At 46.8% G+C, this 22,910-nt stretch overlaps 9 protein-coding genes across 9 annotated transcripts; 6 read left to right on the plus strand and 3 right to left on the minus strand.

Moving 5' to 3' along the window:
* Positions 1-940: 940 nt before the first annotated feature.
* N7508_000242 (uncharacterized protein) lies at positions 941-1,321 on the plus strand (the record flags this gene model as incomplete). The annotated part of the gene is made up of 2 exons (XM_058458327.1): positions 941-1,133; positions 1,197-1,321. The coding sequence occupies 2 exons, from the start codon at positions 941-943 to the stop codon at positions 1,319-1,321; spliced, it is 318 nt and encodes a 105-aa protein (XP_058324549.1).
* Positions 1,322-2,625: 1,304 nt separating this feature from the next.
* N7508_000243 (uncharacterized protein) lies at positions 2,626-3,172 on the plus strand (the record flags this gene model as incomplete). Its single annotated transcript, XM_058458328.1, has 2 exons — positions 2,626-2,725; positions 2,781-3,172. The coding sequence occupies 2 exons, from the start codon at positions 2,626-2,628 to the stop codon at positions 3,170-3,172; spliced, it is 492 nt and encodes a 163-aa protein (XP_058324550.1).
* Positions 3,173-4,400: 1,228 nt separating this feature from the next.
* N7508_000244 (uncharacterized protein) lies at positions 4,401-4,974 on the minus strand (the record flags this gene model as incomplete). Its single annotated transcript, XM_058458329.1, has 2 exons — positions 4,401-4,531; positions 4,590-4,974. 2 exons carry the CDS (start codon positions 4,972-4,974, stop codon positions 4,401-4,403), a joined length of 516 nt encoding a protein of 171 aa, XP_058324551.1.
* A 29-nt stretch (positions 4,975-5,003) lies between these two features.
* Positions 5,004-5,522, plus strand: N7508_000245 (uncharacterized protein; the record flags this gene model as incomplete). Its single annotated transcript, XM_058458330.1, has 1 exon — positions 5,004-5,522. One exon carries the CDS (start codon positions 5,004-5,006, stop codon positions 5,520-5,522), a length of 519 nt encoding a protein of 172 aa, XP_058324552.1.
* A 590-nt stretch (positions 5,523-6,112) lies between these two features.
* On the plus strand, positions 6,113-7,003 carry N7508_000246 (uncharacterized protein; the record flags this gene model as incomplete). The annotated part of the gene is made up of 1 exon (XM_058458331.1): positions 6,113-7,003. The coding sequence occupies one exon, from the start codon at positions 6,113-6,115 to the stop codon at positions 7,001-7,003; it is 891 nt and encodes a 296-aa protein (XP_058324553.1).
* Positions 7,004-8,266: 1,263 nt separating this feature from the next.
* On the plus strand, positions 8,267-9,170 carry N7508_000247 (uncharacterized protein; the record flags this gene model as incomplete). Its single annotated transcript, XM_058458332.1, has 2 exons — positions 8,267-8,455; positions 8,520-9,170. 2 exons carry the CDS (start codon positions 8,267-8,269, stop codon positions 9,168-9,170), a joined length of 840 nt encoding a protein of 279 aa, XP_058324554.1.
* A 197-nt stretch (positions 9,171-9,367) lies between these two features.
* On the minus strand, positions 9,368-15,605 carry N7508_000248 (uncharacterized protein; the record flags this gene model as incomplete). The annotated part of the gene is made up of 19 exons (XM_058458333.1): positions 9,368-9,462; positions 9,520-9,660; positions 9,729-9,806; positions 9,903-10,005; positions 10,067-10,240; positions 10,290-10,315; positions 10,371-10,784; positions 10,834-11,731; positions 11,793-12,084; positions 12,147-12,289; positions 12,443-12,927; positions 12,983-13,724; positions 13,773-13,788; positions 13,828-14,515; positions 14,561-14,792; positions 14,845-14,939; positions 15,038-15,228; positions 15,282-15,373; positions 15,552-15,605. 19 exons carry the CDS (start codon positions 15,603-15,605, stop codon positions 9,368-9,370), a joined length of 4,959 nt encoding a protein of 1,652 aa, XP_058324555.1.
* A 3,475-nt stretch (positions 15,606-19,080) lies between these two features.
* On the plus strand, positions 19,081-20,540 carry N7508_000249 (LysM peptidoglycan-binding domain-containing protein; the record flags this gene model as incomplete). The annotated part of the gene is made up of 6 exons (XM_058458334.1): positions 19,081-19,106; positions 19,158-19,211; positions 19,268-19,730; positions 19,788-20,081; positions 20,143-20,400; positions 20,463-20,540. 6 exons carry the CDS (start codon positions 19,081-19,083, stop codon positions 20,538-20,540), a joined length of 1,173 nt encoding a protein of 390 aa, XP_058324556.1.
* A 515-nt stretch (positions 20,541-21,055) lies between these two features.
* Positions 21,056-21,657, minus strand: N7508_000250 (uncharacterized protein; the record flags this gene model as incomplete). Its single annotated transcript, XM_058458335.1, has 3 exons — positions 21,056-21,358; positions 21,398-21,516; positions 21,612-21,657. The coding sequence occupies 3 exons, from the start codon at positions 21,655-21,657 to the stop codon at positions 21,056-21,058; spliced, it is 468 nt and encodes a 155-aa protein (XP_058324557.1).
* Positions 21,658-22,910: the final 1,253 nt, after the last annotated feature.

The raw sequence follows: 22,910 nt of genomic DNA on the forward strand, positions 1-22,910 counted from the left end.
GTACGGAAAATACCTACAGTAACCTGGCTAAGCCCGGGGGAAGATTAAAAAAAAAGAGGAATCCTAAGTCACTTAAAGTCCTGAGTTTCTGTAGCTCGCAAAATAGGGCAAGTTAACGTAACTCACTACCCAGCGGGCTACTTATATCAACCTGCTAATTTTAAATATATTTATCTTAACCAAAACGCCATGATATCCAATCAGCTAAAAGCAAGGTCTATCTGAACATGCATATTTCATGGCATTTAATTGTAAATGCTCCATATTTCGGTAAGGCTCTCTCTCGTACGTGACTGTGAAGTTGCCGGAGGTTGTCTTGCCTAGCCGGGTCTTAGTGCTTTAGTTGTACACCCTAGCTACGAGATTAAATACAGGCGTCTAAAGCTAAGAGACCTTCTTTGGTAGGAATTGCCCTGTAGATCGATTACTTTTCGCTTGTTCTTCTCCAATTAGCGCGCAAATCATTATTGAGATAGAGCTTAGGCTTAGGTGTTGCCAATCCTCAATACCCCAATCGACCAATCATAGAAGATGCATACAGTACAAACATATTGGCCGACCCATATTTGTGCGAGCACGTGTTCGGGCTCCGATTGTTGAGACAAACAATGCAAATTTGCCGACTGACCTGTTTTCTGATCTTCGGTCTCATGCTCTGTTTGTAGCCCTATTTTCTGACGGCTGAGTTCCTGTCAATCCGGTAAAGGATATAATCCAGATGACGTATTGTTTAGCCAGGATCGGTATTGTGTTTTATTGCGCCACTAGTGATCAGCTGTCAATAGCAACCTTGGAATGCTTTTGGAAATGATGTCATGAGTCTTGTGGCGGGTTAAGTATATAACACGCACTCGTGAACATGAGTCAATCCCTACAAAAAGCACACAAAACATCCAAGAACAAATCAAATCAATTTATTTGAAATCCATTGGATTCTATCATGTCTGACTTCATCCGCAGAGCATCGGACGCCTTCCATAATCGTCAGCGTCAAGGCTCAACCGACTCAACAGACGCACCTACGTCCCCTAATGCAGCAAAGCCGCCTCCCGATCAAGAGGCAATGCGTCAGCGGTCCGCGTCTATTCAGTCTGACTCCCACGTTAATGAGGCATTTGCTGGCACAGCAACGAGTATGGTCTCACCTTCACTAGCTTGAATTTCTATGTCTGAAATACACAGACTAAATCGTATAGATAATGTTGACCATCCGAAGTATCGACGCCTTTGGGCCCGTGACCAACAAGGAAAAAGTCCCGAGACAAAGCAGCAACCCAGTGACCAGAAAAGAGACAATTTCGACTGGATTTTTGGCACGTAAACAAATTATCATGCTGGACAGACTGACGGAGGAGCTGGCGTCAAATTTGACCATGGTGTTTGAAGGGATTATCTAGTTATGCTAATCGGGCCAACGGTGATAACAACGGGAATATGGGCATTTCGTGTGCCATAAAATAATGAGATCTTTATCTTTACGTGTCTTGTACAGCTTGATTTTTAATCTACTAACATGTTATTTCTTCTACGCAACCTGATATCAACTAGCATCAATTGCCTCACAATCGCGACGATAAGGTGCTTGTTTACGATTTAATCTATGAAGTGGGTGTAACATTGATCACTGATAGAATTACCGTCGTGTTGATCCTAAATCCCCAATTATCCTACCAATCTGTGGATTCTGCAGCTTCAGTCCAATCGAAATAGCTGGCTGCTCTTGCGCATCTCTGTCCCCCCACTTGCTAAATTAGGACTATATAAAAATAGCAATTTGTCTAGATAAGAATACCTATGCAATTATAGTGAAAACATAGGATAAACACAGCTTGGGAAATGTGAAGGTCTAGTTATATTTGTCGGCCCTCAGATGGCGGCTCGCGGGGAGTTTCAAGCTTTTGTTCAGGTACATATTTAAGTGCACGAAGTGCGGCTTTAGGTGGGAACTCGAGAAAAGCGGCCCTGAGACAGTGGATCATCTCCTGGACCCATGATATGTGGGGAGTGGAAGCAAAAAAAAAAAAGAACTCCGATAGGGGGAATCGAAACCCCCGGCTGTCGTGTGAGAGACGACGATGTTAGCCACTACACCATATCGGAGGGGGACTGCAAATTATCCACTTAGGTTTAGTCTTGACCCCTTAGGTTTAGCGCTCTTTGTCCTTTTGCCTCCCCGTGCGTGGTTCTATATAGTCCCTGCTCTTCCCTACATCCAACAGCCCCAAATTTTTTTTTCGCCTTCTTTCTCCTACGCCTCGCAGGTGAGGCATTTTTGCCATTGACCCGGATCACCGAGCTCCTGAGCTCCGCCACCCCAATTTCCCTGTGTGACTCGTCATCACCTCTACACACTTTCCGTTCCCAATCACACCCCCGGCTTTCTTGGGCTCTCAACTCGTTCCTAGGAACGATGTGCTTTCTCTGTGGCCCTGACACTGGCCCACGAATTCTTGGGCCTCATGTTACTATCCGTTGGTCAATCGTTAATCCCGTCATCGGCGTGCCTTCCGCTCTCTCTGGATAATTGCCTACGCGAATCGGGTCTGCGAATTCACCGCAGGATACAAAGAACGGGCTTACAGGGCCTTGTCACACTTTGGTGATAGCGCTTGCTTTGTTTCCACTATGAAGTTGACCGGAATCCAACGTGTCTTATCTGACCTATCGGACTGTCCCAGCCGCGATTCATATCGGCCAGCGGATCATATCGGCCAGCGGATGCTAAGTACGCAAACATTACGACACGAACGGCCAGCCCCTGACTCCGTGATGTTCTCTAGGCCCAGGTTTCAAAACTACATACAATGCGACATCGTCCCATGCTCAGACAGCGCGCAGGTATCGATCCCTCTCGATCTACACCCGTTTCCCTCATGGCCATCCAGGAGATCTGCGCAGGCCCGGCCTCCAGTCACCCAATTCGCCTTGTCAATGCAACCCACGGTCGGCATCACGATTGATTGGTACAGAGGTTGAGACGGAGGGACTCGGAAATAGGTCTACTGCAGCAGCATCGGCGCCACACGGACTAGAGACGACGATGCTGCCTCTCGTCTCCGTCCCACTACGCCGTACTCGTTTCGTCTCCCGTCTAAGGGAGGAAGGACTGGCAGACAGCTCAGTTGACCCAGTGGATCACGCGCTGCTTCAGCGCAGCCCTGCATCGCTTTGAAAATAGCAACGGCCGGTCATAGCATGGTCATTGGCCTATGAGGACGAGCGAGCGAGCCATTCATCTTACAGCCCATACACTATGTATTGGGCAGAGCGACGAGCGGAAGACAAGTTTCGTCTGCATATAATGCCACCGGAGCTTTTGCCGCCTAGAGTTGACACCTTCAAGGCCACTGACCAGCAGATACGCACCGGAGCTATCGAAGTGGATGGGCTTTTTTCCTTGCTGAACATTCTTTCCAGGAGTGAGTTGGCCAGCATTATAGCGCATTGCCACGACGATCTGCCTAGGTGAACACCCTGCGCTGCATATACCGGAAAGCTTCGAGGATGGCATCAGATTCTCAGAAGGTTAAAAAAACCATAATTTCTCCACTGCCACCCTGATCAAACCTCGGAACTACTGGCTCCTGCAATCGGCATGCAGAACCCTTCCAATTCTGAAAACTTTTGGTACACGGCAGACAAACCCCTTTTTACCTATCCATTGTGCGGTTCATTGACTTCACTTTGGAAGAATGCTTTCCAGTCCTTCACCGATACACTCAGACATTGTAGGTCATAGCTGACCATACTTTCCATTGCAGAGGAAGTGAATCACCAGATTCGTTACCATCTTTATCGCTGAAAGACACTGAAGCGCAAAATAATTAAATGGGTCATTGTGTCTTAAAATAGATCAAAAATACAGGCTTAGGATGAAAGAAAAAGAAAATAACATGAATAATGAGGCAATAACATGAATCATCAGGCACTCAAAACAGCGTTAAGACCGGCGCGCAAAGTCAAAACGTAATACCTGGAGTAAGCCAAATATTTCGTCTCAACGACTTCCGACAGCTGCCAACGGAGAAAATACCCAGCTGGCTCCTGAACAGTCACTCAATATGGCTGAGATCACACAAATGGATACTGACACCTGCCGTAAGAGCGAATTTGAGATCGGTGTTAGACCGGGTAGCGGTCGTTGACCGATCGGCGCATACAAAATAGAAAAAGAGCAGTATCACTGCTGCTGTCTACTAACCATATCTTTCCACCAAATCTCTCATAACATCAATAACCCTATTAAGTTCATTAGCCGCCAAATTAGATGGTCGATTGAGAATGGTTTCACTGTGTGCGAAGTGTCTCATTACCGACAAAAAGCGCTGATACATGTGTGTCAAACCGCCTACCATGATATCAGTTATGTATACGGAGAAGAAGGAAAGACGTTCTGTGCCTCACAGCCTATAGAGGTCTAAACGGCCTTCAAAATCCTCTTCCGGCGGGGAGATCTGAGTGAATGTGCTGTAGGCGGCAACATACTCATCCCCAAACCTATTGCAAGCTGGTCGCCACTGGCCAAACTCATCTTTCAAATTCAAGCGATTTAGCATGAGCAACCGCAAGTGCCTCGTAGCAGAACTTACATTCGTTGTGCGCAAAGAAGCAGCACGCATCAAAGACAAGAGGCCGGTCGTTGTCGACATCAATCCCTGCATTTGCGTACCACAGGTCTCCATGAATAAGTGACGGTTTCACTATTCGGCCGTCACTCTCGAGAGGCCCTAGGAGCCTCGGGATGACTTTTCCGAACAAAGAATGGGAGAGGGTATCGAGCTCTTCACTAGGCCCTTTCCTTTCTACCTCTAGATCAAGCGCCTGTCTCATAGTCTTGGCGAAGAATGCCTCCCAGCTATCTTCCCATGCCACGAACTGGGGTAGGTTCCCTGCGTAGGTGGTGATATAGAAACCGAACTTGCCAGTAGGCGATACGCTGCATAACGACGCGGTAGAGCTTAAAAGCGCGATCATCTACACGCTCGGCCAAAAAAAAAAGAATTATGCTCGACTTATCACATTCGAACAGCTCCGTCGACATCAACAAGATTGTGATAATTGACGCAGACCGCCTTATCGTTCAAAACAAAGATAGCAGCTTGTCGCTAGGGAAGGAACAAGATGCTGTGGCGGCGTTCGATCAACATGCCCCGGATGAAGACGGGGAGAAAATGGTCACGAAATTGAGTTCAGCCGCTCCGCTTCGTTCACGGATAACGAAATTCGAAATAAGCGCTGCCCATGTCATCGGAATTGACGAATCAAGGAAACTCGTATTCCTAAACCAGTCTTTTTGGGTGTGCTCTGTCGATCTCAGCGAGAGCGGGTTAGAGACCGTGAAACGCAAAGATGGCCCGTCGATCGCGGTCTCCAAGCATTTTTTCGTCCCGTACGATTGGTTCGCAGGGAGGAGGGACGTTGTTTGTGCTTTGGCGAAGAGTGATATTGTGTTGACTCGGGGTGGTGACCTGGCGGTGATTCGGGGCGGTCTTGACTATGCCGAGACAGTATGTCTAGAATAAGACATTAAACTGACGGGATATTAACCCTAAAACCCAAAATTGCCCGGTAGTAGGCGCGGTTTGCGAACCAATATAATTTGGAAACCTGGTAACTCTCGCGTGTGATTGTGCATCCGCGAAGGATCAACCCTGACAGAAGGTAATGCAAGCATGTCACCAAATTGCAATGATCTCACACGTCATCTAAGAATCCAGATAATTGTGGTAGACTGCATATCGCTCAGTGAGCTGATGCACTGAATTGAGGTACAAGGCCGATGATGATTCAACCTATGAGGAAAGACCCAGTTATTTGTAGTCGCAGTGGCTCACGTCTCTACTGTCTTGTGGAGTAGCAGCCTAACAAACCCACTCCTAAAAATCTTTGAACACCTGCAGCATCGATATCTCCAAGTAAACTCAGAGCATCTTCTAACTTCTAAGACAAAATTGCGTAAATGATCAAGGAAAGACCCCGTATCAGTCTCAGCACCGAACTGCATGGTCCAATCAAAGGATACCGCCACGTGCCATATAGAACGACCAGCCCCTTGCCCTTTTCTATTTCTTCCAGTCCTTTCTTCTCCTGTTCCAATTCTTATTCACCTTTAATGGAAGGGCATCCTGTTCTTCTGAGACCTGAAGGTACCTTGCGTATCATCACGCTTGGAGGTTCTGGGGGTATTCACCAAGATCCTAATGACCAAGTTCTCAAGGCACCTCTCAAATACAATACTCAAGGTTGCAACCGAGAGGTTATCGCATCTGTTGCAAGCAAAGAAGTGTTCTTAAAGGAGTGCATCGATCGCGAGAAACTTGTTTATCGGGCGCTCCCAAAAGACGACCCTAATATCCTGAAATGCCTGAGTATTGCCGAAAGAGGAATCCAGCTCCCCTTTGTACAGCATAGGGATGTCCGAAATTATCTCCAAAACCATGAGATTGAAGTGGAGACCCGAGATCGCTGGATTCAAAATGCTGTTGACGCTATTGCTACCATTCATGCATGTGGTATCGTCCACTCCGACATCAGTCCGCGTAACTTTCTCGTTACTAATGATCTTTCAATTCAACTATGCGACTTCGCTGGATCGAGAATCAATGATATTCACTCTTTAGTTGAGGAGAAATCTCGATATCGGTTACCTTTGTCACCTTCGTCTCCTAGGACTGCTATCACCGATCTTTTTGCGCTTGGTTCTTTCATCTACGAAATCCCTACCGGTACAAGCCCTTTTCCCGACCTCGATGATGACGAAATTGAGAGACGGCACGCCTCGCTAGACTTCCCAAGTCTAGATGGCCTCAAATACCACAAGGTTATTTCTAAGTGCTGGAGGTCGCAATACTCTTCCGCTGATATGGTAAGGGGCGATATTCGCCGCCTCCGCAAGGCTTCTACTTTCGATACGAAACTACTTGACCCCTCATTCATTTTTCCTGTTCTAGCAATGATTTGCATCAGATTTACTGTCTGGACGTATAAGGGGCGGAATAGATAAAACTATCTGTTGTTGATATTCGGAATTACAATGTACGCAGTCGAATACCTCAGCTCAATTTTTACTTCAATTCTCTTAATAACTATTCGTGCTGTCTGTCTTATATAAGTCCAACCTGATCACCTTTGGCCCCTAGTCTTATCTCAAAATTTTGGAAAGATCCTTGCCGCGGTACACCGACAATCTCACTATGATTGCGTGTTAGTGCTTTCTCTCTATAAATGATGCCAAGAAGGCCCGGCTACTGTCATATCGTCAACTCTGCCGAGGCTTGTTTGTAGAGGGTGTGATGTTTGTTGCTGTTCGCTCTTTGCGCTTCCATTCCCTCCATTCGCAGCATACTTTCCGCCCATGGTCTGTTGCGACGGAGCTTCGTTGGGTTGTGAAGCTGAGCTCATATTGTCAGCTCACCCACGACTTGGCACTTTGTTCGAATTGTCCAAAGGCTTGAACTGGCACCTCTCATACCAGCAGGTAGCATAAGACTTAGACGTGCATTGTTTGGGGTTGGGTCTGGATCCGGCGTGATCGAGCTATAACAAGAAGCTGACGGGAGTTGGGGCGCAACCATGCGGATTCTGGATATTGACAGCTGGAGTCTGGGGGTAGATAACGGCAGATTGTCGGGTCGGTGAGTCGGGCCGTTTTGTCGGCAATATCTTACGAATACTGCATGAAATCGGAGGTACTATAGATCCGATGCCAAGGAATTAGTCATTATACTAGGCATAAATAGCTTCGTAATAGGGGTAATACAACTCAGAGTCATTGATATCTCCAATTGGTCAGGGAAAATACAGGAAGTCCGCTGGATTCGACACGTTTGTTACACCTCAGGCAGTATATATCACGTGCTTGCTTACCTAACCAATCCGCGGGCTCAGCCCAACATCGAGCATACGACCTTTTAAGGAATTTGATGAATGTTAAATTCGCTTTCTTGGAAATGTCATCTATTCACTTGAGCCCATTGATTTGAAATTTAACTCCCCTTGATTCTTTCAATGGTCTGGGCTAAATTTCACGTGACCCACATGCACATGTGGAGACGTGAAAAAGTAAATGCATCGGACTCTTGGAAGGATAACGGAACGTGCCCGTAAAAGGAGCCACTGGGGTGCTAGAACAGCGCTATACCCGATGTAACGGACGCAGCGATCCCTTCCAAGTATAGAATGGCCTAATCTCGGACTAGTTATATTATGCCTGGTGTGTTTCTCCGTGTATCTTCTAGAACTCCCACGCCACGCGACGAAGGACAAAATGCCACTCCACTTCATTGAAAAACATAACCCCCGGATACCTGCTTGGGGGAACTCTAGATTGGATATTTATTTGCTTTCCGAATGGGAAAAACCTCACACAGACCCCTCAGTCTCCACTGAGTCCCCCGCCTACCGTCGCAAAAGGCTTTTACGCCAATTTCTCGCATTGGGATGCGAGGGAAGACAGGTGAATGCCTTCTATACCTCGTAAAAGACCACAACATTGACCTAATTGAATATCAAATTATTAGCCTTATCGACCAGGCAATGCACCACCCTATCCTACTCAAGCTCAAATAGATGATATTCTTCGGCCTGCAAGGCCTGAAGCCCTGCGTGTCTACGGTCATAACACCACTGCTGACAATGGCTGCTGGCTTCGTCTCTGCTACACGAATGAAGAGGGGCATAATGCTCTATGGTCTGCCAATGAACTCGCAGAATGGGTAACTTATGATGGGGTTGTCCTTGACGATGAAAGTATCTTCGGTGGCCTGGATTTGGCAGCTGCTCTGGAAATATTTCCTGAGCGTGTCGCAAATGAGCGGGTCAATTTTGAGATCAGAGAGAAGAGCCTCAGGGACGCGATAGAGGATGCCGAAGAAGGCGACTGGGATGAAAACTCTCTTGAGCCCTACGCTCTGTATCAGGCAGAGTGTGTTGTTACCCATATGTATGTGGAGGATGATGTCGCGGTGAATGGTGGGGGTTTGTTGCATGTGTTTTTGGACGACCGTGGGAATGTGGTCAGGCAATGGCGGGTGCAGGATGATGGATCGGAGAGCAATTATGATGGCACTTGGTTTGAGCGTGTTTGGAAAGGGGACTTTGAAGGTGAGCGTGGTGAAGTCGGTCCTGCTTATCAGGAGGGTGGAAGCCGAGGTCCCCCATACACTCTTTGAAGACGTGAGACTGTGAGCTAGTACATGTAGATATAAAGCCAGTCATTCTCGTCTGGTGAAGGATGATCCCTGAAAAATACTCCGCGTGCTAGAGAAAAGAAAATTGTATAAAATCAATTGGAAGAAACATAAGAGACATAATAAGGAAAGGTCTATTGTACTCAAGCCAGTATATCTGGCTCTAGAGACAAGACGTTTCAAGTTGAATCTGCTGCATGCTCAAACTTCATGTCCTCCCAGTCCACATCGTCCCACAGAGGGCCCCCGTACTCCTCATCAAGCAGCTCAATACCTGGAAAAGAAGGTATATGGTTAGTTTGATCCAAAATTAGGAGTCGATGGCACATACATTCAATCTTCCATGGATCATTCCCGCCCATCGACTCATCCTGGTCACGTTTGCTGAACGAAGCAGGAGCCACTTGGTCGGCGAAGGTGCTCCCAGCGAATTTAACCTTGCACATAGTGTATTCAGGGCGTCTTCCAAAGCCTTGAGAGGAAATTGCGTCAGCTGTGTTCATCTACACTATCAATAAGACCCCAGAGCCGTGACCATACCTTCTACATCGCGCCATCCGTTGTCTCCCTTGCGCGTATCGAGACAATACCCGTTATTATTACCGTATCGATAGACATCTGGCTAGTTGAATAGGTTTATCGCGCAAAAGACATGCGTGGGGTCTGTGTCTGCGGAGGCTCCCCTCAGCTCGGAATTGGTCAACGCCATCTTACCCCATTGATCGGGCGAATTTGAAAGACTCGTCGCGTACGCAAGGCCCATTGTAAAATTGCGTTTGAAATTAGAGCCAAGCTTTCGACCGGAGGTTTCCCATTCCTGTAACATTCTCAGTAAATCGAATAATCAGCCATGGGCCTGAATGAATTATTGAACTTACAGTTTCATCAATGCCGTGAGCGAGAGGGATTGGCTCGGGATATCGCGTCAGACAGACGTCCGAAGACTGGCTGGTTTGTATCACTCTCGCTTCCGCCGGGGGTCCATCGCTCGCCATCGTCCTCGTTGTCATCTTTCCCAGCGGATCAAAGTTTCCAATCATCTTTATCCGAATCTGTATCATCATCTTTATCCGAGTCCGTATTACGGTCGAAGTAAGCCACGTTGGTGTACAAAGTACTCAAAAGCCCTGAAGCCGTCAGTCAATTCATCCAACTAGAATATGTATGGGTAGAAAGACTCACCGTTACAATTTCCTTGCAATGACTGCTGCCACACGGGCACGCAATTGGCAGTCGGGGGAACTCTGTGTGGTTTAGATTTGGCGCCCCAGTTTCCACCCTCTTCAACCCCACCAAAGGGAAACTCATCGCAGCTTATCGTATTAACCTTCTTACCAAGACCAGCAGCTGCATTGAGCTTCTCCTTCTGGTCAGTACAGTATGTCTTCGTCTTTTTCTTCTTTGTGTCTCTCCAAATGTTGCATGTGTACGCGTCTCTCTTGTCGCGCCGGTTAGGATCCCAACTGAGTTCGACACCATCGCTGCTGGCGCCATCTGACCCAAACCATCCGAAGATGCCGTCGCAGATACCTCTAATTGTCTGTGACGAGCCGTCTGTGGTAACAACCTGGTTGGCAGAGAATGCTTGGCAGTTATCTGTGGGAGTCAATCATAATTCGGACGGAAGGTGAGTATTAGTACATACAGCGAAATTCTGGAAGAGTTGGTTGTTTGTTCCCGGACGCAGGACAATCGAATTTCTGAGAGCCGGTAAACGAAGAGCTACTCGCCGTGTCTGGCTCTTTCTCATCATCACTGTCTGCCCTTTTGAAGATAACAGAGCCCACATCGGGACTGGGTGATGTAGCATTTGATTTCCCATCATGAGAGCTGTGTACCTTGTGATGGAGGGGCATATGGTTTCTGCGGTGGTGAACATGGGTAGCAGGTGGGACATATGGCTCAAGGCCACTGTCATCCCAAACTGCATCATCATTATCATCATGGAACAGTCCCTTTTCATCAGAATCAGGCAGGATCTTGACGTTTCTCTTTGAGTTGAGCGTGGCGTCTGCTTTGATGTTGCTATTTTCATAGATCGTGTATTTGTTACCTGGGAGACTGTAGAGGTAGACTGGCGTGAAGTGCCAATTCCACGTATCACCGAGAATGTTGGCAAATCCTCCATAGCCTAGATTGTAGTAGAGATAGGCACCATATTTATAGGCGTAGGTAGGATCGCTGTATGTTCCAACTGATCCAATCACAGTAGCGGAGAAATCAAGGGTGCTGTTCATAAAGGCTATAATCTGGGCGTCTACCAGATTTCCCTTGCCCAAAATGGCCGGTCCTACCTCTATACCAATCCGGGCATTGAGAGAGACATCAATGGCAAGGTTTGCGGATGCTTGAGCGGATGCGTAGAATTGTGGCTCCAGACCAGTCTTCGGTCGCTCTTGCTGAGACTTGATGTCTTCGATCTTGTCGTAATCCGTATCGCCTTTAGTCCCCTCTTCATCCTGTGGGAAGTAAAGTTCTACACGGCCAAAGTGCACTCGAGCGCCAGCCTTGGCCTGTCCATTCAGAGTCACACTACCGCGAATCTTCAAAACGTCCCATAGTCAGTATACCGATTATACGAATGCTTTGCCGAATAGCACTTACCCGGCCATATATATCCAAACTCGGCCCAACAGTTGCTATACCCTTGATACTCAAGCCAGGATACGCAAGTGTGTCAATGAGCTTTCTCCACTCCGAGGTGTAGGTCATTATGGCGTTTCCTTCAAGACGCAATCCAAGATATGCGCTTGGCTCAATACCCAAATAGCCGTAAGAATCATCCACCTTCAATGGAACGATAGTCCCAGAGAGATAGTAAGCATATGTTGCGTCCATCTGAACATCAGCATCGAGGTACATTCTCATCTCTGCATAGAAGGCTCGACGGGCACATCTGTATGTTGTAGTCAGTAATAAGAATTCGAATAATATGATTTGGGATTGAAGATAGCTCACCCCTTAACAGCTCGGTACAGAAGAAAGCTCTTCTGGAAGGCCATATTGAGGACACCATCGTTTCCAGCTTCGACGGTGTTCATCTTTTTCAGCCAGCCCATGAATGTACCAAACCAACGCTTGCCTAGCCCAATTTCCGAACTCTCCATCATGTCAGTGCTGCCGGAACCAAGCTTGACTGAGGTACTATTCGAGGTAGTTCTCTTTTTCATGTCCTTGATAAGGGATTTCCAATCATCTTTGGTAAGTTTCTCGCGGACGGATCTCTTCTTCGATTATGGCTTAGAGTCCGTTACTTCATCCCAATATGGAAGCAGATTAGTGTAATCAATGCGCATGTTGATCGGACCATCGTCCCGCTTGATGAGATGGAAGTTGTAGTCTATCTTAAGCTCGTATACTTCGTTCTCGTTGCTTTCCACAGAACGAGCTCGGACATGGTGATGAGGAAGCTCATAGGTATGTGGGGCCTGTGTCATGGAGATAACGCGGGCGAATGGACCTTCTCCGATATGATCTGGCAGCTTGATTATCGTATCTTCAGCACCTTTGCGGAAGATCTTCTGACACTCGGGAGATCCCTTGGGGTGGTTGCAGTACACGAATATAGTCTCTTCTGCGTGATCAAAAGTTGAGTCCAAGACAGTAGTGTTGGCAGTGATCGTCGAACGTCTTCGATTGGGTAGTTTACTGCTGCGACGGGCAACAGTGTATGAATCGTCAAAGGCATTGTCGATGGATTCTGAGGGGCCATCCAACATTAGGAAGCCATACGCATGATCTGTCCCGTGGTGATAAGTAAATTCATGCCCGCATCCAAGAGGGGGTTGATTTACCTGAAGGGTCCTCTTCAATTGGATCATCACTCGATTCCTCATCGTTGTTGCTCTGGTTGTCAGCAAAAGCCCAGGCAACATCGTCATCGTCATCCTCATAGGCATCTTCCCAAAGAAATGAGGGTGGGACAGGCCAATCCTCAGTATACTCGGAGGGTGGGTCACAACAGAGATGGAAGGCAGGATCAAATTGGGGCAGAATTGGATTCGCAGTGCATTGATCCCCAACAGTGCAGTCGCCTATGCAGTACTTCGCAGAATAAGGATTGATCGTAGGCTCATATGCCTCCGAGATGCTAGTCTGAGTCTTCTTGCATTGACGTGGCTGACAGTTAGCGTCATCCAACTTGCTTATGGCATCCTCGGTCGTCCAATTGCAGTTGTCGAACTTTTTGGACTTTGGACAGCACGAGCCTCGCTTGAATCTATCATGCAAGTCACTGTTGAATTCACGTGAGCACCATCCCCCCTCATCTGTATCATGCCGAGAGGCCGCATTTTCATAGCCATCCTTGCACCCATCAGTTTCAAGTTCCCCGATGAGTTGATATGGCATTAAAGGACCTTCACAGCCACTCCAGTAGCACAGATCGAGAAGTTCAATTGAGTCGCAGCATAAGGAGCGGTGGCCTTGGAAACACTGCCCTTCTCCCAAGGCGTCAGTGAAAGTGTCTGTGGTCAGCTCGAACTGACTATCGCCAGATTTGCCTGAACAGCCTATTTCACTGCGAACCGGCTCGCCCTATAATTTGTGAATATCGTTTCGGATAGCGAGGCGATGAAACCTTACATTCCACTGGCAGTTGCTGGGCATCTGTTTATTAAAACAACACGCATGTCAGTACCAGCCTTCAGAGCATTGACCGATCAAGCCAACTGTACCAGCCTTCTGCAAAGGTGCATGTGCTGTGGACACAGAGGATGTACCGGAAGGACATTTCTGATTAGGGCCGCTCTCTTTGGAGCTACCGTCGGTGCAAAGCTCCGTGACAAAGCAGTTCTGGCCATTGAAGGATGCAAACTCATTGGTCAATTTCTCCTTTTGCTCATCACTGAGTTCGCCGCCTCGTGTCAGAGCACCATCCGTGGCTGCATCTCTGAAAAGGGCATTCATGGCATCACAGTCCTGCGTGTCTTGCTCTATAGCCCAGATCATAAGGCCTGACAGGCATTGAGACGTGAGAAACCTTTTCTTAGCCGTGAATGACTCCTCGTCGTCGTATGAGATCCACTGGTCAGCGGAATAGGTCATGTACTTTGTTGTCGACTCCTTGTCATAGTAGGTGTTTGTGTTCAGGGAGTTGTTTCGCGACCGAATCTCAGCGTAGGTCAGGATACCTGCTGCATCTGAGCAATCCCCAGGCATACCAGCTGTGGAAAACTGGCAGCCCTCGCTCGGGTCATGACAGGTACTATCTGACATGGTAAAGGAGCGACCATAGAAGCCGAAACCTATGACCACGTTTTCAGGTTTCACGTTGTTACGCCAGAGAAGATCCAGTCCCTGCTTGGCCTCAGTCAGGTTTGTATGGCCTTTCAGGTAGGGTCCAGTCCAATCATTGCGCTTGTCTTATAGACCGTGGAAGTCGTAAGACATGAGATTGAAGTAAGAGATATGTTTCTGAATCTCCTCGAGATTAAACCCTCTGAGGTACCAGTAACTGGCCGGCACGGTGACGGAAATTTCCCAGCCATGATTCTCTTGATCGAAACGTTCCCGGAGCCTGGCAACAAAAGTAACATAATGACCGTAATCTTCTTCAGCACCCCCACGGTCTTCCGCAACAGGATATTCCCAATCCAGATCGACCTATTGACGGGTTAACTTATGCTGAGAGGAAATACGGATGTGCAGAACTTACTCCATCAAGGCCGTATTTCTCTAGGTATGCTACCAAGGAATCCATGAATGTCTCGGTATTTTCATAGTCCGCAACGAGATCAGACCAGATGGTAGCTGTGGAGCCATCATTAAAGTCCCAACCACCAAGGCTATGTTGACGCGAAGTCCTTGAAACCGATCCTTCAAGTGGGAAGCGCGAGTCACAAGATCACTGTCATCCTCCGAAATCTTGAACTTGTCACTGATGACCGCGAACGCCAGGTTCAAGAGAGTCAGTCCACCAGCAGGGATATGCTCGGCTATGTATTTATCGCATTTCCTGTTGGCTATGTTGAAGAGCTCGTAGTATGCGACTCGGCGATATAGCTTCATAACATCCGTGTGGGAGTCGCAGCTCGGTTCACTAATTAATTAGCAGCTACCTCTATTGAATGTAGGAATTCGGGGTCCACATACTTGATTTCTTTACAGCCAGATTGACAACCCTCTCCGCAAAAGTCTGATGTAGTACCACAGAATCCAGCAGGACTAGAAATAAGATCGGTAAACTGTCTAGTAGGATTCAACAAGATGAATGACATACCTACAGCAAACGCCTAGTGGACATTCAACCTTCCCTTTTGAGTATTTGCCGCACTCTGCGGTGGCGTTGCAGTTACTCATACAACCATCTTCTCGAGGTCAGTATTTGATCAATTGTCAGAGCAAGAACGGAAAACGACATACCGCCACAGTGCTCTTCTGTGAATCCACACGACCCAGATGAGCTATAGCATCCATTCTTGCACGGTACAAGCTCTGAGCAGACAGAATCCTGCTGAGCCCATACCGTGATAGTCCCTGCTAATAGCAGGAACAAAAGCCACCAGCACATAGCGACAAGAGGATATTGGGTAAATTTCAAAACCTAGGCAGTCTGAGTATTGAACCTAGGGAAATATTTACATGAGCCACACGCGAGAGTGCTGACAAGGATTCGACCATGTTGTAGTATTTGGACCACCTAGTGTGTTACATGTATTCTCGTATGGATAATATCTAAGTCTTCGGATTTGGAAACAGTAATTTTCCCCTTGGCGAAGCTCGTTTTTGGCCCCATTCGAGCATTCATGACACCAAATATCTCAGAAACTCAGTTACTAACGCAGGAAGTTTAAGGCACTACTTCCTGGCGACTACTTGAAATGAGTAGCTACCTGTTAGATATAGATATTCAATTAATACAAATACTTTTGATCAGTGCATAGTCTCTGTAAGACGACATGAGCCCTTGCCCAGCTGGCTATGATACTAGAAATCAATACAGGTGCTCATGTATCACTGATGAAACACCAAACTATACTTCTCTATGGAGTCTGCGCACCGGTCATCAGGCAGTGTGGGATACCGTCATCTTGGTCAAAGCCCAAATTTGGATCAGGTGCTTCGATAAGTGTTTCTTCTCGCATAACTAAGTATCCTAGCCCCATCGAAAAAGAAGCTGTCCTTTTTCAGAAACTTTGCTTATTCCACTACTGCAGGTCACTGCAGGGGAAATGAAGGAGGGGCACATCACTAGTACATGTTGGCATATGGGTGAGGCTCGGGGCGGGTCCAAAGTGCCAAGCGGTGCTAGTGCAAACGATGTCAATGATTAGTGGCTTCATTTTGCCCTGCTCATTCTACTCTTCATTGGCTCCGGTCCATTTGAGTGGAGTTCCTGAATGAGCGGAAACCCTTCGCATGCGAGAACTCCGTGGACCGGACCCGCTATTGGCATATTCTGCACTATCAGGTTTCGCATGGTTCAGCTTGATTAGCGGCCCACTTAATTGTTGGTTGGCCCCGGGGGCCAAAATATTTTGTATCAGAGAGTTTCTGGAAAATGTGTGTTCTCTGCATAGCCAACAAGTTTTATGTTGCCGTGTCTGTCGCTCAGCGTGATCCAAATTTCTACTTCCAATAGAATGACACTCAATATGCCGTTGATGGTCGCGCTTTTCTCCTGTTCTGGACTAATCTAAGTGAGAACACTGAGGCATTTAGTTCGTCAATTGACTAACTTGAATCCGCAATTTCCGGTATGGTTACATGGCGAAGGATATCTTTATGTATTCGGTGTGTAATTGTACCTGGAATTCGGTCTATCATGGTACCTTCTCATAGAGAATTTGAAGGCGGCTTTGTATGCAACATTGAGAACGGTTGAATAAGTCATCAAAGCATCAAAAATATGTCTAAAAGTATAGGAACTAAAGTCCTGGTTAACAGAGTTACTGATGAGCAGGCTTGGGATGAACTGACTAGATATATCACCCAAATAGATAGCGATTGCGAACACAAGACCGGCTTTTTGAATTACATGCTCCGAGATTTCTCATGCCTATCATTTCGGTCTCAGGCGACGATTTCAGCATTTGAAATCGTAAAAAGGGGAATAAAGAACAGTAATTTACTAGCCATCTTTCCAGGCCCTCTGAAAATGGTTCTGAGCTTAGGTCTCGTCGGTAGTTCAGTGCCGATGAGGGGATGACGGTAGGGAAGTGACTGAGTTTAGTCCTTCTTTTGCCAGGACTATCTCCGAGAACGAGATACAATGTCTCAGAATAAGCCTTATTTCCCTCGGCTGATAGACATCCAGGGTTGAGGCCTCGAACTAAAAGACCTAGTAGGCGGTGCATTCGCCCAGACCTGCCAAGAGGAACGGAGCGTTTTAAGGCTGCCGATCACCCGACGGGGTTACAACATGCTGCGTTGGCATCTCAACATTTTCACCCGAAATAGCGCCCTTAGGACCCCTGGCCCCCGCCAAGGATTCAAAAATAGGCCAAAAAAATGTTCAATCCCGTAGTTTCAGAGCCGAGACAATTTCACTTGCGGGTCCCACAATGTCGGGCTGTTGATTTGCATCGATCGAGACGAAATGACGCTTCAAATCTCAAGATCCCCGTTCAATTGGGAATTAATTCCTTGGCATTATAACCCTAAACATACGCTTACTTTGTATAGTCTTTACCATAGAATACAAGGAAGTATTGATTCGGATGGAGCATTGGCCGGTCACTAGCTAGGAACAGGCACAATATGACTAGAACCTTATTAACTGGTTTTCTTCGCTGATATTCGCCTTTAAAGCAGAGTCCGGATTTTCTTTTTTAATCATTGAAGAGCGAATTGTGCGCTCGACTTTCTCAACATGAAAGTCCCCATCAACTTTTCTTCTTTGGCCCTCGTGGTGAACCTGATAGTTACACCTGTATACTCTGTACAGCTTTGAAATTCGTCCAGTGCGCTCCCTGACAGCATTTCCCTGGAATGTCGGAATGCGTTGAGCATAAACATTACCTGTACCCAGCTAGTGCCCGCCAACAAGGTCGCACAGCAGGTGCTTTACAGCAACACGGACCTTTCCAAGCTATGCACGACAACATGTTCGAATTCACTGCATGAGTTCCAAGAAAATATCTTTGATAGCTGTGGAGATGCTACTCTAAGGTTCGATAGTACAAATACCACGGGTGCCGAGCTGGTGGACCCTCTAGTTTGGGCGTACAATGTTACTTGCCTTCAAGATTCGTAAGTGTGAGTCTCGAAACATACGAGATATGACCTAACACTCGAAAAGAAATGGATTTTGCAATCCTAAGATGTTTAATTCATCGTCCACTCTCGATGCTTGCTCCGATTGTGTTCTTTCATATGTTGCTCACATGCTTGAGTCCGACTACGGCCGTGTCAGATTTAATGATAAGAGCTTTTCTATTCAACTCTCATCATGTGATGTTCCTGCTACCAAATATCCATATACGGCCCCTACTTCGGCTCCTATCTCATCGAGCACGGCTTCTGGTTAAGCGTGCGTCTTTCCTCCGCCCTTGCTCGTTCGTCTTCGTTTGCTCATCTCTCAAAGGTCGCCAACAACTACAGGCCAAACCTGCAGTGGTGATAGCTACATCGTCGGTAAAGGCGACACTTGCAAGTCAATTGCTGAAGCCAATTCAATCCCGATCGGCAATTTCCTCGCCGACAATGGCATTGACCAGAACTGCACAACCTTAGAGACTGGATCAGAGGTTTGTCTGTCACCCTCCTGTTCACTTTATACAGTAAAAGAGGGAGACACCTGCAAGACTATTCTTAAAGGGAAAGGTTTCTATAAGAACCAGCTGCTATCTTGGAACCCGTAGGGAACCCCGCTCTTCAAAGGAAAGAAATATTAAGTTATAGTACTGATTAACCCAAAACGCTTCGCACAAATTGCGATAATCTTGAATCTATGGTTGGACAAAGCATCTGCATTTCGTAAGTGAAGGACGGAAATTCACTGTGAATGTCTAAGCTGATCAGAAATAGCCCACCAGGAAGCTCGTCATGGGACGTCACGACGACCAACCGGACGTCCACCATGTTTGTCACTCCAGTTAACCCATAGAATTTCAAAAACAAATACTAATATCTCTCAGGACCTTTACTATGTTTACCGGGGACTGGGAAACTGGCCCAGCGCCAACTCAGGTGACAGAATCCCCGACATACACTGCTCTGCCGACCAAATTCACCTCCCTCACAAGTACATACACAGTCAACCAAACGGCACAAAGTATGATTGCAGACTACTCCAAATACTGCCCAATTTCGGATGACGACTACGAAGACGGCTTCCAGTGGGAAGATCTTTCGGGCAACTGTCAGGATCTGCTTGATCCTTACTGCAGTCCCGATATCCACTCCCCGTCGCCTAAATCAACGAAGTTCCCAGGCTCCTGTACGCCAACTGCAGTCTCTGCTACTCCAACTGGCTCGTCAACACCCATTCCGTCGCCAACATTGGATGGCACAACCTCTAAGTGTAGCAAGTTCTACTATATCGTTGCGAACGACACCTGTCCTGCGATTGTCAAAGAATATGGAATTAAGCTGACTGATGTAAGAGATGCCTTCTTTTTCCCCTTGTATACTGATTCCTGGTTGATCTCTCCTCAGTTCTACTCCTGGAACCCTGGCGTCGAATCTGACTGCCGCACCCTCAAGACTGAATACTATGTCTGCGTTGCTGTTTCTGGTGGTTCAAATTCAATGAACACTACAGGAACTGGCTCGCAGACAGCGACTGGTTCGCGGACAGCAACTAGCTCGTCGACGTCAACTACCACCGCCAGTGCCAATCCCTCGCCAACCGAAGATGGCGTCGCATCCAATTGTGATAAATGGCATTATGTGGAAGATGGGGATGGATGCTTTGACCTAGCAAAGAAGTATAATATTACACTTATTGAGGTAAGCAGTAACCCTTGCACATTTTCAAATTTCCTGGGAGGTCATGCTAACCCTTTGACAGTTCTATGACTGGAACCCCGCCATCGGGGAGGGTCGTAAATCTCTCATAACGGAATACTTTGTCTGTGTGGGGGTAAAGGGTGGCACAGCTCCGTCTTCTACAACTACTCAAAAGCCCACGTCTACCAGTGATGGCACTACCACTAGCCCATCTGAGACTTTGCCGGGAACTATTTATACGTGCAAGAAGTATAACAAGGTTCTGGACGGTGATGGATGCTATGCCGTCGCCGCTGCCCATGATATCACTCTGAAAAATGTATGTGCTCACGACTCCGTTTTCCCCATCAGTTGAGCATTTGATAACTTATGGAATTGCAGTTCAATTCCTGGAATCCCAGCGTCAAAAATGACTGTAGTGGACTTAGGTTTGACAGCTACGTCTTTGTGGGAATTTAGGCATTCCGTGAAGGCAGTGGCCTACCAAGTTCCAGTGTTGTGGTTCAACCTTGAGAGTACATGACCTAGATGCTCATATTTTCTACAATTACCTGCGTAACTTGAATTTTGCAATTTTCATAACAAAGCGAAATTAAATTCTTTCGTATAAGTTCAATGCCGACGCCATACAGATAGAAAGCTTCCGGGGCTTAAATACTTTGTGGGTAGCATCTTTGACTCTCTCGTTCAGCTCTGGTAGCAAAAACACTGCGAGTGCTAGCTTATACGCGCCTAGAGCTAGGGAGCTATCCCTTAGATCGTTTGCGGTGTCCTAGGATAGATATCAATAAGCGCTAGTTTTATCCAACGCCTATCAACCATAGGAGCTTTGTTGCTCTTGGGGCCTCGGGAATGATATCAGTGCGGCTTCAGACAGCGGCTATCTCGAAGTTGTGAAGTTTCTATTTGAACACGGTGCAGATGCCGACATCCATAGAGCGACAAAAGGTGGCTAGACTCCGTTTAGTGCGGCTTCAAACAGCGGCTATCTCGAAATTATAAAGTTTCTGTTTGAGTATAGTGCAGATGCCGATATTCATAAAGCCACTAGTGATAGCCAGACCCCAATTTGCGTAGCATCCGGCGGCGGGCATCTTCCGGTTATGAAGTTTCTGTTTAAGCATAGTGCAGATGCCGATATTCATAAAGTGACAAAAGGTAGCTAGACTCCAATCCATGTAGCATCCATCAATGGCCATCTCGAAGTCGTCAAGTTTCTGTGGGAGCATGGAGCTAACGTTGAAGTGGAGGACTTTTGTGGACGCAGGTCGCTTTTCCTTGTATCAGCGAGAGGTCACATGCAAGTCGTGAAACACCTTCTGTCCCACGGGGCTGTGGTAGACATCAAAGACCGGTATGGTTCCACCCCGCTTCTCGCAGCTGCAAGAAACGGGCACGAGATGGCCGTTGCGTGTTTGCTTGGCCTCCAGGGCCCCTGCGTACAGTTTGAAGACGGAGTTGAGCTATGATGCCTATATCAGTAGACAAAAAAAAGAAAGTTATCCCAATAACTTGTGTCCAACGGCTTACCGTACGACCTATCTACCAATAGCCTCAGCGAGTTGGTGGTGGCCATTGATAAGTTCTGAGTGAGCCCGAACTGGACTTGGCAATTACATAAATCCTGCTTGCCATGCCAGATTCGTCTTGATCCCACCAAATGATATTGAACGGATGGAACTGCACGAAAGATAGTGGGTAGATCCCAAATTCCCGGAGAAAGACATAGTCACCAGGGTGAACCTCTCAGGGACGAAGGAGTGCAAAATCAATCATTACAGCATCGACTAATGGTCGGCGCTGTGCGGTGACGAAACATTGCTTTCTTGTGATATTACGGAATAACTCGCGGATGGCAGAGAACACTGTGCTCAAAATAAGGACACTGAGCGAACAAATCAGTAGCCACCCGTTATTCCCATATTGACCCTTTATATGTATCCATATCATAACCAAAGAGAAGACTCCGATTATAAAATGAAGCCTTATGCAGATTTCGTAGATATAACGACGAATCCACGGAACGACGAGAAAAGAGAGCACCGAAAGAGATACTATAGCCTAATTATAAATTATAAGCGGTTGAATTCAATACTGATTAATCACTTACGATGAACCCGTTCTTTTTATCTGTTTTTTGAAAATTGAATGGCGCAATTTGAATAGAGAGTATAATGTGTAACATGCTTTGGAAACCTGCCATAGCACCAATGTTCCTATGAAGCCGATGATATGTGGGTAAAGAGACCCCAAAGAATGCGGCACCAAAGCTAAGTCGAGGTACCATACTAAGAAGGGCGAGGTGGAGGATCGCACGAGCTCCTGCACTAGCGCGAGCAGCTTGCAACGTAGATGCCTTGATAATGTTGCAGGAGATAGTGCCCGCGATATATAAACAGTAGATTATGGCCTGGAGTCTTGTCAGAGGGCCGAGTAAAGTATACCGGCTTAGAGAGCATTCAAATTAGAATTGACGTATTTTTAAGAGATCTCCTAGCTAAATTGACGAATAGGAAGAGAGAATCATACAAATTGCTATTTAGAGACATCAAAAACGACGAAAATTTGAGCATTTTTACTATAAGGACCGGAAATCAAATTGTGAGAGGGTTATGGTTGTTTTTTGATGTTGTCAGTGCTGCATTCATGAATACGGATTGAGAACCGGAATTATAGTAACTCCGAATGAGCGGATTACTAATGATGAGCATAGCATAAATAGCAAGAAATAGCAAGTAATAAAAGACAGAGATTTGAATGCCCTCATTGGCTGAGCAAGTTACGGAAGACAGCAAGTTCCGACAGATGTTTTCAGCCGGATTTATCAGG

This window comes from Penicillium antarcticum, assembly GCF_028974205.1.
Source record: "Penicillium antarcticum strain IBT 31339 chromosome Unknown utg000001l_segment0_segment0, whole genome shotgun sequence".
In the NCBI taxonomy this organism is placed as follows: domain Eukaryota; kingdom Fungi; phylum Ascomycota; class Eurotiomycetes; order Eurotiales; family Aspergillaceae; genus Penicillium; species Penicillium antarcticum.